General features: G+C 42.4%; 1 protein-coding gene across 1 annotated transcript in view; it reads left to right on the top strand.

The window, feature by feature from the left end:
* The first annotated feature begins 32 nt into the window (after positions 1-32).
* Positions 33-15,224, top strand: part of mpped2a (metallophosphoesterase domain containing 2a) — a 49,412-nt gene continuing 34,220 nt past the window's right edge. The window contains exons 1-3 of the mRNA XM_042341665.1: positions 33-160; positions 1,159-1,441; positions 12,821-13,002. Of these exons, the coding sequence (XP_042197599.1) occupies positions 1,314-1,441; positions 12,821-13,002 (310 nt within the window). The 5' untranslated portion in view covers positions 33-160; positions 1,159-1,313. The remainder of the gene's footprint in view (positions 161-1,158; positions 1,442-12,820; positions 13,003-15,224) is intronic.

Raw genomic sequence — 15,224 nt, forward strand, 5'->3', positions numbered from 1 at the left:
CCCCCACACACACACTGCCTCTGCCAGTGAGTGAGTGAGTGTCAGTCAGTCAGGGACAGTGAGACGCAGAGATCTGGATCAACCCCTCCATCCATTCAGCCTCAAACTACTGACAAGAGCTTCGTGACAGCACAGGACAGACCGAGCCCCAAACCATCAGGTCAGCTGCAACCAGGCACCTCATCCCTCTCTCCTCTCTCTCTTCCTCTCTCCTCTCTCTCCTCTCTCTCTCTCTCCTCTCTCCCTGAGTTCACCGTAAACCAAACAGCTCTCACCACAAACCACTGGGGACTTCATTCATAGACAAGTCCTTTTCATACACACACATACACACACACACACAGGTTGCTTGTTTCTACCCTACGTTGTATATGTTCTTTAAACACCCCCGAAAGAGAAGGAACACACACACACACACACACACAGGGGGTATCATTTTAAAGGGTTCCCCCCCACACCCCCCCAAAAAAAATAATGTATAAATAGGCAAATTTCACAACGCAGAGTTGTTGGTTGGTTTCAGGTGGTTTTGTTGGTTTTGTTGGTTGGGTTGAAGTTGTTGCAGCTTCAGCTTCAGGTTCAGGTTCAGCTTCAGCTTCAGGTTCAGGTTCAGGTTCAGGTGGGTTTCCTCTGTGCTTTGGTCACTCGATCTCTTTTCGTCCTGTCACAGATTTGGTTGCAAAGGAGCACTGTAAAGCGAGACAGACAGACCCTGAGATTGTTATGAATTTCTACCCTTGAGGGAATATTGAAACCTGGCGATCTTCACTTTGGGTGTTGTTTTTTTTTAAAAAAAAACATACATTTAAGGGCTTAACGTGGAGAGCGTTTTAATTGAGACCCCAAACTCCTTATTTGTTTTAAATGAAAATTATACTCTCTCTCTCTCCCTCTCTTCCCTGGATGGGAAGGAAGGCATTTCGTAAGAGTTTGGATGATTGCAAAGTACGGTATATTTCGTGTTTAATATAAATCTCTCTGTGGCAGCACTGTAATGCTGTTTTATTCGACGCAGTTGATTTGAAGTGGTGAAGCGTATTCCTGATTGGGTCTCTCGGATCAATTCGTGATTTTGATTCCCTTCTAAAAAGGCAAAATGATTTTCTTTACGATGTGTTGTTTTTTCCCTCTCCCCCTCCCCTCTCCCCCCCTCCCCAGGGCTGGCAGCTGAGCAGAGCAGTTGTTTCCTCCTCACACGTTCTTCATTTCGGAACCAGACCATCATCAGCCCAAGAAGCTGGAGGAAAAAAAACAATGTGTTCCTTCGCCTTTCCTCAAGAAAAGTTGTGAATGGATGTTGTCCGGTTGGAAGGATGGCTTTAGGAATTCCTTCTCAGGGAAAAGTTAGCATCACGGTGGATGAATACAGCTCCAACCCAACTCAAGCTTTCACACATTATAATATCAATCAGAGTCGTTTCCAGCCTCCACATGTGCATATGTAAGTACAGCTGTTTTATTCCTCTGCATCAAACTTTTATTCATCACAAAGAAAAACGAAAGAAATAGTCAGGCTTCAGGGGTGAGAGGAGGGGGAATGTTTTATGCTGAATAATAAAGAATAATCCTTGCATTTGATACAGCGCCTTATCAAGTCTTCGAGACGTCTCAAAGCGCTTCACCGGAATAGACTGTAGAGTGAATTGACTGTATGTTTCTGTGGGCGAAACGCGGCAGCCAATTGCGCACAGCAGCGTCCCCCACAAACAGCCGTGGATTGTGCGACCAATTATTATTATTACTTTTTTTTAAGGGATTACTGTCCCCGGAAAGCTTGCTAAAAGTCTGCATAAAAAGAAGTTTTAAAATTTTGTGCTTCTGCAACTGTTTGAGCTTTTTAAAGTCATTTTTGAAATTAGTATTTCAGGAAGAAATATACTGTGCTGTGTATTACCGATATGCGTCCATAGCACTACAGTTTAGTGATCTGTGAATCCATGGATTTGACTTCAAATTGACATCACTGTGTCTTCTCTCAGTAATCTATTTGTTAGTTTCCCATAATATTTTGAAGGAGGAAAGAACCATAACAAAAACAATAATAATAATAAACAATAATAGTCTTTGCATTTGATATAGCTGGCGTGTTCTCGTCAAATCATCTCAAAGCACATCACAGGATTTACTGTAAAGTGTAGTGACTGTATATTTATAGGTAAATCCAGCTTTTAGCATTTACCAAATGTTTAAACCATAAACTGATTGAAAGCCATTCATTTGAGTCGAAATGAGTGCAGTGATAAAGGTTTGCATTAAATATGTAAATACTTTATTATTTTTAATGAGCCTCTTTGCTGACCCACAATATCTGAGGTATAGCTTTAAACCGTCATAAATATTCACATTACACGTAATATAATTGATGAGTGCTTTCAACCTTTCCAAAGTGTCCTGCGTAATGTCTATTAAGTTACGATCTGAAAGTTTTTACTGACTTGTGAGCAATAATGGGGTCTAATTTCTTTACATTTATTTGACCACTGCTATTAAGTGCTGCTGAGATAACTTAATTATATTACATGGTCGCCCCGAGTTACCAACAGCAGCAGATACTGACGTTTCTAATGTATTTTGCAGTCAGTTTGACTGAAAAGTAGTCGGCAGAAGCAGGGAAAAGATTTTTTTAAAAACTCTTTCCAATAGTGCTGTGTATCTAAGCTAAACAATAATATTTTGAACAGTTTTCAGACTGATGATACTCAACAAACGTATACATTGATTCATTTCACAAAGTGGTGTAACTGTATCTGTCTGTCGCGATGAAGAGTTTGACATTGTAGGGGCAGCTGTAAAGATTGTGAACCAAACCGCAAGTTCCAACCCCCAAAAATATTATAAAGTTTTTTTTAAAAAAATAGAAAGTCATTGCCTTTTTATTTTTTTTAAAAATTCTTAAAATGCAAAGCATCATTTTTTTGTTGCAAAAAGTTAATCTGGGTAATTTATAAATAGGAGGGAGATATGGGCCAGAGTTAGAATTTTATTACTGTACAGGATGTATAGTGGGAGAGGACTATTTTTTATTTTTAAAAAAATACGGGATACTCGATGGGAACTGTATTTAAATACCGGACAAATAATGGGCAACAGCTTTGAAATACAGCAAACACAATAAGAACAATGTTTAAAAAGAAGGTTTCCAAATGGGGAAACACTTTTTATATGCGAGAAACACAATAGGAGCAGTATTCAACCTCAGGATACACAATGGAAGGAGTTTTTAGAGGAAGGCCACACAATGGGAACGAGCTTTTAAATGCAGGAAACACAATGGGCGACTGTGATCAAATGCAGGTTATACAACGCGGGGGATGCTTAAATGCAGGATCTCCATTGGGGTGCGGGGTGGGGGGGGGGGGGAGGGAGGGAAATTAAAGCAAGATTATTTACATTGAAATACGGCAAACAGTGTTCCTGTTGTTTTTGAGGGAAGGACACAAGTTCGAGATGGAAGGTAATGAATAGAGAGAAGTTATCAATCCTTGTTACTCCACCTCTATCAATGCAAACGAGAAACAAAAGTGTTATTTACAGGTCACTTGAGGCAACAAAATACCCAGACAGTCGCAGCACTTTACAGCGTATCCTGTGAAGGGCTTTGAGATGTCCTCCCCACATCAAAGGTGTGATATCAGATGTAAGCGTGATTATATTGTTACTCTGTTTACCTAGCATTAAGTACGAACCCGGTTGTTCGTCGATCGGCAGATCGCTTTGCTGGGGTAATAACCTCTTCAAAATAAATAAAATAATTTGGTCACTCAATCCACGACTGTTTGTGGGACACTGCTGTGCGCAATTGGCTGCCGCATGTTAACTGCAAAATATACATTCAATTCACTTTACAGTCTATTCGATGAAGGGTTTTGAGACGTCTAGAAGATGTGATAAGTCGCTTTATCAATTGCAAGTATTATTATTATACATTCTGAAAGATTGCAGTGGAATACTATTTCACAATGTACAATGAGTTACATCTAATCTTGGTCAACTACTGTGGAATACAACTCATTCATAACTCGTCTCAAAATCCTAAGCCTCTAAAGCACGATTGCAAATGTCCTCGTGAATTAGTGATAGAAGGCACTGAACCCGAACAATGATGTTCATCCTGGGAGCCAATGAATACAACAAACCCCCCAAAATTGAATTTAAAAAACTTTCACAGTATATATTGTGATGCATAATAGATTCCCTGAAGTGATTTCAGGTCTGTAATATGATCCTGCAGTTCAATTCCAAGTTGTATCCCAGCATTGTAGCTCGCTCTCAGCTTTTTACTACTCATTGCAATGTCTGATAGACTTCTTCACAGGGCAGAAGTTGCCAGTTCACATGTTTAATAATAATATTAAACCTTGCATTTGATAAGGCACCTTATCGCGTCTTCGAGACGTCTCAAAACGCTTCACAGGATATACTGTAAAGTGAATTGTCTGTATATTTTGTGGGTGAAATTCCCACAGATTTCCAATAGACTAATCAGATAACTGGAGGGAGGTGAAATTAGTCGCAGCTCTGCTCAACAATTCATGCCATCATTATTTATAGATCTGAACCAGCGTCTGAGTGATTTAAACTTTATCCCGATTCCCTTCATCCGTATTCGGGAGGTCATTCACGTGTGAACGACATTGTTCCTAGCTGAGTCCTGAAGTGCAGTTTCTTCTCCAAATGCAGGAGTCATTTCAGGAGAAGTGGAGAGCTTTGAGTTTTTAAAACGTACTTTTTTTTAAAAAAAGAAAAATTGCAAAAAGGCCATTGTGCACAGCAGTGAGTGGCCCACAAACAGTCGTGGATTGAGTGACCAAATCATTGTCATTTTTTTTTAAACTGTTTTTTGAAGGGATTATTACCCTCCGGAAACGTGATCCACCAATTGACTAACAACCGGGTTCCTACTTACTGCTAAACAGAGGTGTGTGGAGTCGTGCAGAACCCAGTCGGGCCTGCCCTTGTGTCCGTTTAAGTGTTCAGCTGCTGACGTGGGCCTTTGCAACTAACAAAATAACAGATTGTTCCAGGAGAGCCCCAAACATTTATTCCTAGTAGGAGGCAGAAGTCAGTAAGTGGGGTTAAGCCATTCATCCTCCTCGCTTTATTTTTTGTTATGGCATTAAAAAACACACTTACACATTGATGCATTTCTGGAAAGAATGTGGTCAATAATCCAGGGCGCTGTGCAGGACGCAGAGTTTTCTGTGAGTTTTCGCTTTGCTGCCATCAGTCACAATCCATCTCTAAGCAGTGAGACACAGAATCATTGAATCACAGAATATCGTGGCACGGAAGGAAGCCATTCAGCCCATCGTGGCCTGTAAAAGCTGTTCGGAAAAGCTACCCACTTTTCCACTCCCCTGCTCTTTCCCCACCTCCTTGCAAATTTTTGAAAGTGATTATCAAATCGGTTTCCTCCACCCTTTCAGGCAGTGCATTCCAGACTGTAACAAGTCTGTGTGTGTGTGTGTTGTGTGTGTGTAAAAAAAACTCCTTTCATCCTACAATGTATTTGCCATTTTCGATTCTTCACCAACACCCAATTTACAAGCAACAAAATATACAAGGACTATACAAGGTCAAGTCACTTACAGTATGAAGCGCTTTGAGACGTCTTGAAGACACGATAACGCACTAAAATCAAATGCAAGGGTTATTATTGTGCTAAGGAACGTGAGTAAGAACTACGGCCATTAGGAGATAAAAGCTTTATTGTTATATTGTATATTGCAAGTAACAATGACCAATTGGCAAAACATTCTTCTGGTAAATTTCAAAATAAATCAGTCAAAGATGTTACTGAGTGAGACACACTCAGGGATGGCCATAGTAAACCTTAATCTGTCACACACACAGAGTTACACTTCACTGGCAGTCCCAGGCTGCTATTTATATTGCACATCTGGTGTTATTACACAATAGGAAGAATAGTTGGCAAAGTCCTATCGGACCATCACTGTACTAGTTGCTCGTATAATCAACAGTCAACGAATAGTGTTGTGATCCCAATATTTGTCCCTCACCAACAGACATTGTTGAGCTGTGTTTATAGATCTGCTGGAGTCCGGTTACTGAAATCAGAGCTAATTTCTATCATCAGAGGAAGCCTGTTCAATTTTGCCATCCACATTTTGAGTGCCAGCGTGCTTTAATTTCGCTGCCCGAAAAACTGACCAATTTATTGAAGACGGTTCAGAAGCGAGACTGGGAGATTTAGAATCGGATGTTCCATTGCAAAGATTTAATGGAAAGAAATGAAATTTTTAGTCATCGGCGAATCTTCGCCTCTGTTGTTTTGCTGGAGGCTGTGAACACAAGACCATGAGAGAGAGAGAGAGAGAGATTCAGGTGAAAAAGTCCCTTTGGCCCATTTGAGCTCATCCTTCCACAAAACCGTCCCTCCTGTCCTCCCATCAAGCTGTTCCACAAACAAGTCCAGCTCACTGACCTCAGGCACCCTCCCAGTAACCCGTTCCAGCTGTTGATTACCCTCTGTGTAAAGATAATTAACTTGTGGATCTATCGGGTCAGGGTTTTAACCCTCACAAGCTGCGCAGGTTGATTTGCAGGATTAGATGTGAGGGCTTTGCAAACACAGTACCCCTCTGTTTATGTGACTTTCTGCTCATTCAAGCTGTGTTTGTGGTGTGGGTTAAAGGGAGCTCTTTTTTGTCAGTGTTGGTGGCGTTTGTGCGGGGATGGATGGACGGACGGACGGGGGGGTTGGGTGGGAGCGAGAGTGAGAGTGTCGGAGGCAGAGCTGATCAGCGTACAGCTGCTTTAAATTGCTGTGCCCCATTCAGTGAGATACGGCAAAGTGGAACAGGCGAGAGCTGATTAGAATGGAGCCATGTGACTTCCGATTCTCCCACAGCAGTGGGCTGTCTGTCTGCGGAGCGGCACAAATAAACAGAAGCACATTGTGCTCTGCAGAGTAGATGCTCTCTTTCTGTGCAGGGAACGGGCTTGCTCCTAACTAATAATCCCTCCAAAACAAAACAATAATAAATTGGTCATTTTCAATCTACGTCTGTTTGGGGGGACGCTGCTGTGCGCAATTGGCTGCTGCGTTTTCCCCCAAATGTACAGTCAATTGACTGTATATTTGGGGCAAATATTCTGTGAAGTGCTTTGAGACTATATCAATATTAATTATTATTAAACAGTCTCAGAGTCCCAACACCTCTACCTCCCTTCCCTTCCCTCGAGCTTCACATTTGCAAAGCGATGGCTCTGCCGTGCATCTAAAGGAATGTACAGTTTGCGCAGGCTGAGCAAAAAGTCGTGATACCATTTATTTTAATACTAATTACTAATAAATTATCATTTCTTTAAGACTTATTAGACATTGTAAAGGTATCACGACCTGTATATAAAAAACCCTGTATATAAATACCCTGGTCACCCTGTATATAAAAAAATTCAGGCTAGATTTATTCATTTTGTATTTCCTTAGAACCTGGATAGATTCTGCGGGTTTCAGTCTGTGCAGGATCCTGCAATCTGTTGGGGATGGGGTGTAAAAGGAGAGAAGAAAAAAAATTAAAGACTGTTTCTGTATCCTCAGAGGACAGAGTATAGTTCCCAATAAAATGTGCAACTGATTTTCCACGACGCAGTATGTGATGCAGCCGTCAAGGGTGTGTACCTGTGGAAAGGAGAGAGAGATGAAGTAGTCACAGTACAAATATTCATTCATTTAGAAAGCCTCTGTTTTATGTTTCCAATAATGTGGCCACAACAAGCGACGCGGTTGAGATTTTCGCAGCAATAAACCTGTTGGCTATTCTCGCTTGGGTTTTGTGGTTGTTCGAGGTATTTTAAAGTTTGTTTTTTTTAAAAAAACATCTCAGTTCGTAAATGTTGGTTTTCTATTTCCCGTTATTTATTCCGTCCAATACTTCTTTGTTTTGGAACTTTGCAAAAATTAATTCAGTGCCTGGAACCAATAGAAATCCTTTGTTTTTTCGTTTTGTTTTTTGGTCAACCGGATGTCTGACACGTGTGGAAATCCATCACCCGCGTTTAAGCGTCTCCAAACCAAGCCGAGATTTCCATGCTGAGATCCTAATATTCCATTGCCAGGCATGTCATCTTGGAGCCAATTCACTTTCCTTCACCCTCCCCCACCCAACCACCCAGCCCCCACCCAAGGAGGATAGGAACAGAAATCCTGACGTGAACAAAGTTTCTTTCCTAACTTGAAATGTTCTTAACTGGGTATGACACTGGGTATTGTAGGTAAGGACGTTTTATGTCAATCAACACCTTTGAATAGGAGCTGGATCAGAATGTGGTTAAGAATGGGTGGATGGACGGGAAGTTACAAGGAGAAGCACAAATTATCCATGTTTCCTGTGCTAATGGGACCATGCAAATATCATCTTTGGAATGCAGTTAGCCAGTGTTGAATAATGCAGCATTGTGTTAGATTAACATCTTGGAGTTTCACCAGATTGCTTTGGGATCAGAGAACATGCGAGTTCCTGGAAGCTTTATCTGCAGGGACTACCCTCCCCTGAGTACTCTCGTGAGTGTGAATTATGCACATTTTGTTGATGATAATAATAATTATACTATTATTACCATGTTGATAAAAGTGGGTTCGGTGGGCTGAATGGCATTTTCTAATTCCATATTTACTTTTTTTAATCTTTTATCTCCTAATAGCAATAGTTCTTATTTCATGTTCCTCAGCATAATAATAATAAGCCTTGGATTTGATACAGCGCCTTATCACGTCTTCGAGACGTCTCAAAGCACTTCACAGAATATACTGTCAAGTATATTTTATCGGCGAAACACATAAGGGAAGGCCAGTCTGTAAAACTTTGCATTTGCCTAAGAAAGAACAACTGATAGCTCAAAGCGTTTCACAGGATGTTCTGTAGAGTGTCTACGACAGTATTTTCTGGGCGAACGTGGGAGCCAATCTGAGCAACTTTTGTTCCTCAACTGCGTTGCCTCGAAGCCTAAAGTGAAGTGGCGTCTGTGGAAATGAAATGAATGGACAGAAGGATTAGTGAAAACAAAACTACAATAGGAGAAATGGTTTTCCCTGTGCCCCCGAGCCGGTGAAAGTGCTCCATCAAGAGCTGTTAAGGAGGTTCAGCTAATTCAGGAACATGGGTGAGGAACACAGATAAGAAATAACAATATTAACGATAGGGTTTTTTTTAAAAACAAAAAGGACAAGGAACGAAATAAGCAGTAGGAAGGTTTAAACCAGTGAAGGAAGTTAGAAAAAATGGAGGCGAGAATCAATCGTACCTTGAAAAAAATTAATTAATGGAAAGGGCATCGACATGACTAAAGTGAACACTTGTAAGTCAAGACATAGTTGTAGATATCATAAACATTTAAAGCTTCTCTGACGCTGGATTTGGTAAAGCATTCAAAGCCAGGAATAAAACTTAGGCACCCAGACTATAATAATAATAATAATCCTTGCATTTTATATGGTGCTTTGTTACAACTTTGAGACGTCTCAAAGCTTTTCACTATGTCAATCCCAGACTCCAATCCTGCTCTGCGCTGTATTTGCTGATGTCAGCTAATGGCATCAGTGGCTTTGGGATAAGGAGGGGAAAGAATTCAGTCAGAGACCTTCAGTTTTGTGGCGCTTCCAACTCCAAACACTCATTGGCGCAGAGAATGGGTCGGTGAGTGTCAGACTTGCCTTTCCCTGGTCTTCACTTTATGAACTCGGCGAGGTATTCAGGAAACCTTGCGAGCGAGGGAAGGAGGGAAGGAGGGAGGGAGGGAGAAAGAAAAAGGCCCTGCGTAATTTCGCTATGTGGTGTTGTGTTGGTTTCAGTGCTGAAACCTTGGAACCTTTGTTGGTCACGGTGTGCGACACGCGAGGCTGGGCTCAATAGTTTGATGGGTTGCTTCGGAGACTCCTTCGACGCGAAGGTATTTTTGCCCCACAGCTTGTTCTGATTTCATCTTAAATTTATAAAACCTGCGAATCTATTCCCTCAAGCCGCTCACCAGCACTGGCTTTTGATCTTTCCATCATTTGAGCTTTCTAGCTTTGTATTGTATAGCAGTGTTTATTCGTGTTGAGGTGGGGAGGCAGAGAGAGAGAGAGAAAGAAAGAAAAATTACATCATTTTAGGAACTGGAAATGTAACGCGGTGAAACGTGGGCAGAGAGTGAAAAGGGGAATAAAACTTTGTTGTGTAAAAATGCAAATTCAAAACTGTTGCAGTAGTCAATATGGGGGCCCTAAGTTAATGAATATTGCACATCCTTTGCACACGTCTAATCTGTAGTTCCAAAATGAGAGTCTCAGAAGGGTTGAATTGTGCAGCTGCTTGATGTAATCCAAATTTATTATTACTCCACGTCCTACAAAAGAAAAGTTTATAGATTGTTGTGTTTGAAGTACAAATAATCCCAGGGGGTTTTATGTTTGTTTGATATCCCGTCAAACGTTTGAAATATTTACATTCAGTTTCTGTCTGGGCCTCAAGAGGTGGAGGTAAAAACAGCAGCCAGTATTAGAGCACTACAGACCAGAGGGATGTGAATTTAACCACTAACCCACCCACCTCTTCTGTCCTCTGTGTTGAGTTACCTGAGTTTAGCTGGGTCTGCGTTGAGAAGAATTGGTCGTAACCTTCCTGAGGTTGGGAGAGGAGAGAACGTTCAGCAGGATTCCCTGTTCCTCAAACCCACCATCCATGCTTCCCTGTTGAATGTTGTGTATGTATGAATGGAGTTGGTTTTAGTTGCATCTCTCGTGCGCTGGAGAATCCTGTGTTTCATTGGCTTACAATACAAAATTACATTTGTATCGCGCCTTTAACGTCAGGAGGATATCCCCGAATGCTGGTCTCATACACAAAGGATGACGACTTGGGTCAGGGGCTGGAACAGTAATCTCCCCCACCCACCCACCCACACACACACACAGAGCTGAGTTAGCACATCCAGGAGTAGAGAGGGGGGCGGACAAGGGAAGGAAGATTGCCGAGAAAGCTGTCTTGTGCAGTCCTGAGAGTCTGCTGATGGTGCGGCAGGATTACCTTCTGTTGCAGTGTTGGTAACGATACAGATTTATGACTGCGTCTAATTTTGCAACCAGCGGGAGCCCCTGAGATAAGAAACACAGGCGTCTTGCTGTTTCCCTGCAAATGTCTTGAAATCATTTCAGCTTCAAAGCCCCTTCCCAGCCATTTCTTCATACGAAAATCCTTCCCCTTTTCTAATCTTTTTCACTTGACCCTTACATTTGGTCCAGCGCCTTTTCACGTGAGGAGGGCATCTGGGGAAGCGCTTCACGTGACGTACTGCAAAGTGTAGTCACTGTGTGTTCTGTAGGCAAACTTCCTCACTGCTCTCCTTCATCCACGGGGGAATGGGATGGTGAATGGGATGGTGTGGGGGCTCAGGTTCTCGGTGAGTCCTACCAGCGCCATTGAGTATAGGTGACAGCTTTAAGGCAAGGGCGGCAATAGTGCCCACTAATGGTGCTCACTAATAGTGCCCACTATCTGGAAATTACTGTTCCACTATCTGCTGTCTGAGGCGAAAACCAGTGAGACTCAACCAATTGGGAATCAGTGTATTTTAAATGCTTAACACCCAGAGCATAACAACAAGTTAAATTGTCCTGCCTTACTGGCTAAATTCTGCTGTTACACCATTAAGAACAACTTCCATTTATTTATGCAGCGTGCTTTTATGTACGATAATGTTTTGGGAGCACTTCACAGTGATCGAGGGAAGAGGGAAGTGACCGTATGTGGGGATGGAACAGCCAGGTTTTAAGGTGGGATTTAAAGATAAATAAGATCGAGAGGGGATTAGCACCAAAATCACAGTGTCAGCCAAGCAGTGTTGAACAACACTCACACCTTAAGACGTAGGAGCAGGAGTAGGCCATTTGGCCCCTCGAGCCTGCCCCGCCATTTAATAAGATCGTGGCTGATCTTCTAACCTAATTCCATTTACCCGCCCTGTCCCCATATCTCTTAATCCCTCTATCCTTTAGAAATCTATCAACCTCAGTCTTGAATATGTTCAAGGACTCACTGAGCATCCACAGCCTTCTTGGGTAGAGAATTCCCCAAACTCACTACCCTCTGAGTGAAGAAATGTTTCCTCAACTCAGTTCGAAAAGACTGACCCTTAATTTTGAGACTAGTTTTAGGTTCTCGAACCAGGGGAAACAGTCTCACGGCATCTCCCCTATCAAGACCCTTAAGAATCTTACAGGTTTCTATAAGATCACCTCCCCTCTTATCCTCATCTTATCCTCTTATAAATGTGCAAGAAATTTGAAGCTTCCCAAACGAGATAGAGTTGGCGGGAGAGAGGGAGGGAGAGAGCTAGATCCAGTCGGCCTGCCTTACATCTCCGAGGCTGAGAAAGCTTTCCTTTTCGAGGGAGAGGAGAAAAATATAGATTTTTTTTTTCTCTTTCCCCCCCCCACCCTCCCCCAATTCCCTCCCTCCCTCCCTTATCTGAAAAATGTTAAATTAATTGCAGAGCAGTGTACAGTACAGGATTTGAAATGGCTTTAATTAGAATGTAATTTTTAATGAGGTATTGTAAATCACTTGTGTAATTGCATTTTAATTTAAGGAGTGACATGGTCCCAGTGTAGTTGGTGTTTTTTTAAAATACTCCCAGTCCGTGCATGACCCGAGTGCACGTTATGAAACGGAGCATCCGTAAATTTAAAAGGTTAATTAACGGTAACTGGTCTGTGTTTCTACCAGGAAAATGGTCACTAATGAGGAAGCAGCAGATATATATTAATGTCTTGTTAATGCCATCGTTTTGTCTCTTATCTTATTGTGCATGCACTCAGGGTTGACCCTGTACCATATGACACGCCGAAACCTGCAGGCCACACACGATTTGTCTGTGTCTCGGATACACACTCCCGAACAGATGGCATTCAGATGCCTTATGGGGACATACTGCTTCACACAGGCGATTTCACAGAGCTGGGACTACCCACAGAGGTTAAGAAGTTCAACGATTGGTTAGGTAAGAGTCCATTTCTTTGATAGCTCTTTTTGACCCTAATTAACCTCTGTTGTATAAATGCCATTCAGAACTGGGGTAATTAAATCAAAGTACCTGGTGATGGACTTGCTACGATGCAGACAGGACGCACACGTCTAATTAACACTCTTGTTTTCTTTTAAATGACCGAATATCAGAATCTGAGCTTTTGTATGAAATTTGTCTGTTGTGAAAGTGAATTTTTCAGTTTTGAGGGAGTTTGAGGGGAGAAGGCAGACACGGTTGGGGGGTGAGGGGGTGGGGGTCTTTTGATGCCTCTGAAATCTGCTGGTGCTTTGGGAACTGTTCTTATAATTTATTATTTTGCGTCTCCCTTTCCCCAGTAAGTTATTAACTAACCGACAGATAACGAAAAGTGAAGGAATGAATACTCATCTTTGTTGCATTGTTAAGGTTGAAAGTTGCATGTTTCAAAAGGAGAAATGTGCTCTCCTGTGTCTTACCCATTGCAGTTTTGAAATAGTCTCTCTTACCGTGTATACACCAATAATAGGCCTTGTTTTAAATCTCCATTGGACAAGCCACCTCGATACAATTTCAAATCGATGTCTTGGACACTGAGTGGGTGCAGTGAGATTCGCACCAATCCCTGAGACAACCCAGACTTCTCCGCAGACCTTGACGTTGACTCCCTTGTCAGCCTAGCAAAGCGATGTTGAAGCTGTTTGAGCTTGCTAGCATAATAATAATCCTCGCAATTGATACAGCGCCTCATCACGTCTTCGAGGCATCTCAAAGCGCTTCACAGAATATACTGTAAAGTGAATTGTGCACAGCAGTCGTGGATTGAATGTATTTATTTTCTGAAGGGATTATTACCCCCGGAAAAACGATCCACCAATCATCTTAACACCTGGATTCCTACTTACTGCTAGATAAACAGAGGCGTGTGGAGTAAGGAAACTTGCCCAACACTTCGCCCTGCCTGGGAATTGAACCCAGGTCCTCTCGCTTGCGAGGCGAGTGCTCTAATCACTGAGCTACTATGATGTTCAGACCCGGAAAAACCCATGGAACCACATCCCATAAAGAGAGCGAGAGAGGAGGCCGCACTGGGAGCAGAGAGGTGCACCACAGTGGGGGGGAAAACAGCGCGAAAAAAAAAGAAATACACTAAATCTTTTTAAAAGAATGTAAAACGATCACAAGTGTTAGATATCACCCGACAGCCCATTGCCGCCTTCAGAAGTACAACGCTGAGAGAACAAGCAGAATATCAATCGAGGTGGCCATGCATTGCAATTGTTCTTTCTCTCACGAGCAAAGGGCCTTCATAACTCACTCAGTACACCCACGCGGTGCCTGTGAACTGAGGGCGTTTCACACTCTGGAAAGAACAATGGGAATTTTAGAAAGCATGGAAACAGGCGTAGGCCATTCAGCCCCTCGAGAGGTCTCAAAGAGGTTCACAGAATATACAGTAAAGGGAATTGACTGTATAGTTTGTGGGCAAAACGCGGCAGCCAATTGCGCACAGCAGCGTCCCACAAACAGCCGTGGATTGAGTGAGCAAATTATTGTCATTTTTTAAAAATATTTTTTGAAGGGATTATTACCCCCAGAAAAGTGATCCACTAATCGACCAACAACAACAACAAGATTACATTTGTATAGCGCCTTTCACGTTGGGAGGCCGTCACAAGGCGCTGGAAACTAACAATCAGGTTCCTACTTACTGCTAAATAAACAGAGGCGAGTGGAGTAAGGAAACTTGCCAACATTTCGCCCTGCCCGGGAATCAAACCCAGGTCCTCTCACTTGCGAGGCGAATGCTTTAACCACTAAGCTACAGGACTCCACGTGTTGGCTCACAGTGGACAAGGGACAGACAAAGCCTTTGGTAAACAGGATAGAAGCCTTCTCAATAGAGGCACAGCCTTGATTGCAGTTAGCAGCTCAAAAACCTTCTGCCAATGTACCGCATCGCAGCATGTTCTTCAAGGTCCTGGTGTGTGAGATGCAAAGATCTATAAAGCCAGGGTTTGGTCACATTGCCAAGGAAAAATGCAAAAAGGTCATTGCAGCATCTGCTGCACTGAATGAGAGCTTCTTCAAAGGTCCATTAATCCATCTGCAGTGGCCCAATTATTAGCTCAAACCCAACTGAACCTTATTCTCGAGAGAACTTGTCCGAATAATTTGGTAACATCTGTGCAAACCATCTTGCAGGTCATTCAGATTCG

The sequence above is a fragment of the Callorhinchus milii genome, unplaced genomic scaffold (genome assembly GCF_018977255.1).
Source record: "Callorhinchus milii isolate IMCB2004 unplaced genomic scaffold, IMCB_Cmil_1.0 Scaffold17, whole genome shotgun sequence".
Classification (NCBI taxonomy): Eukaryota; Metazoa; Chordata; class Chondrichthyes; order Chimaeriformes; family Callorhinchidae; genus Callorhinchus; species Callorhinchus milii.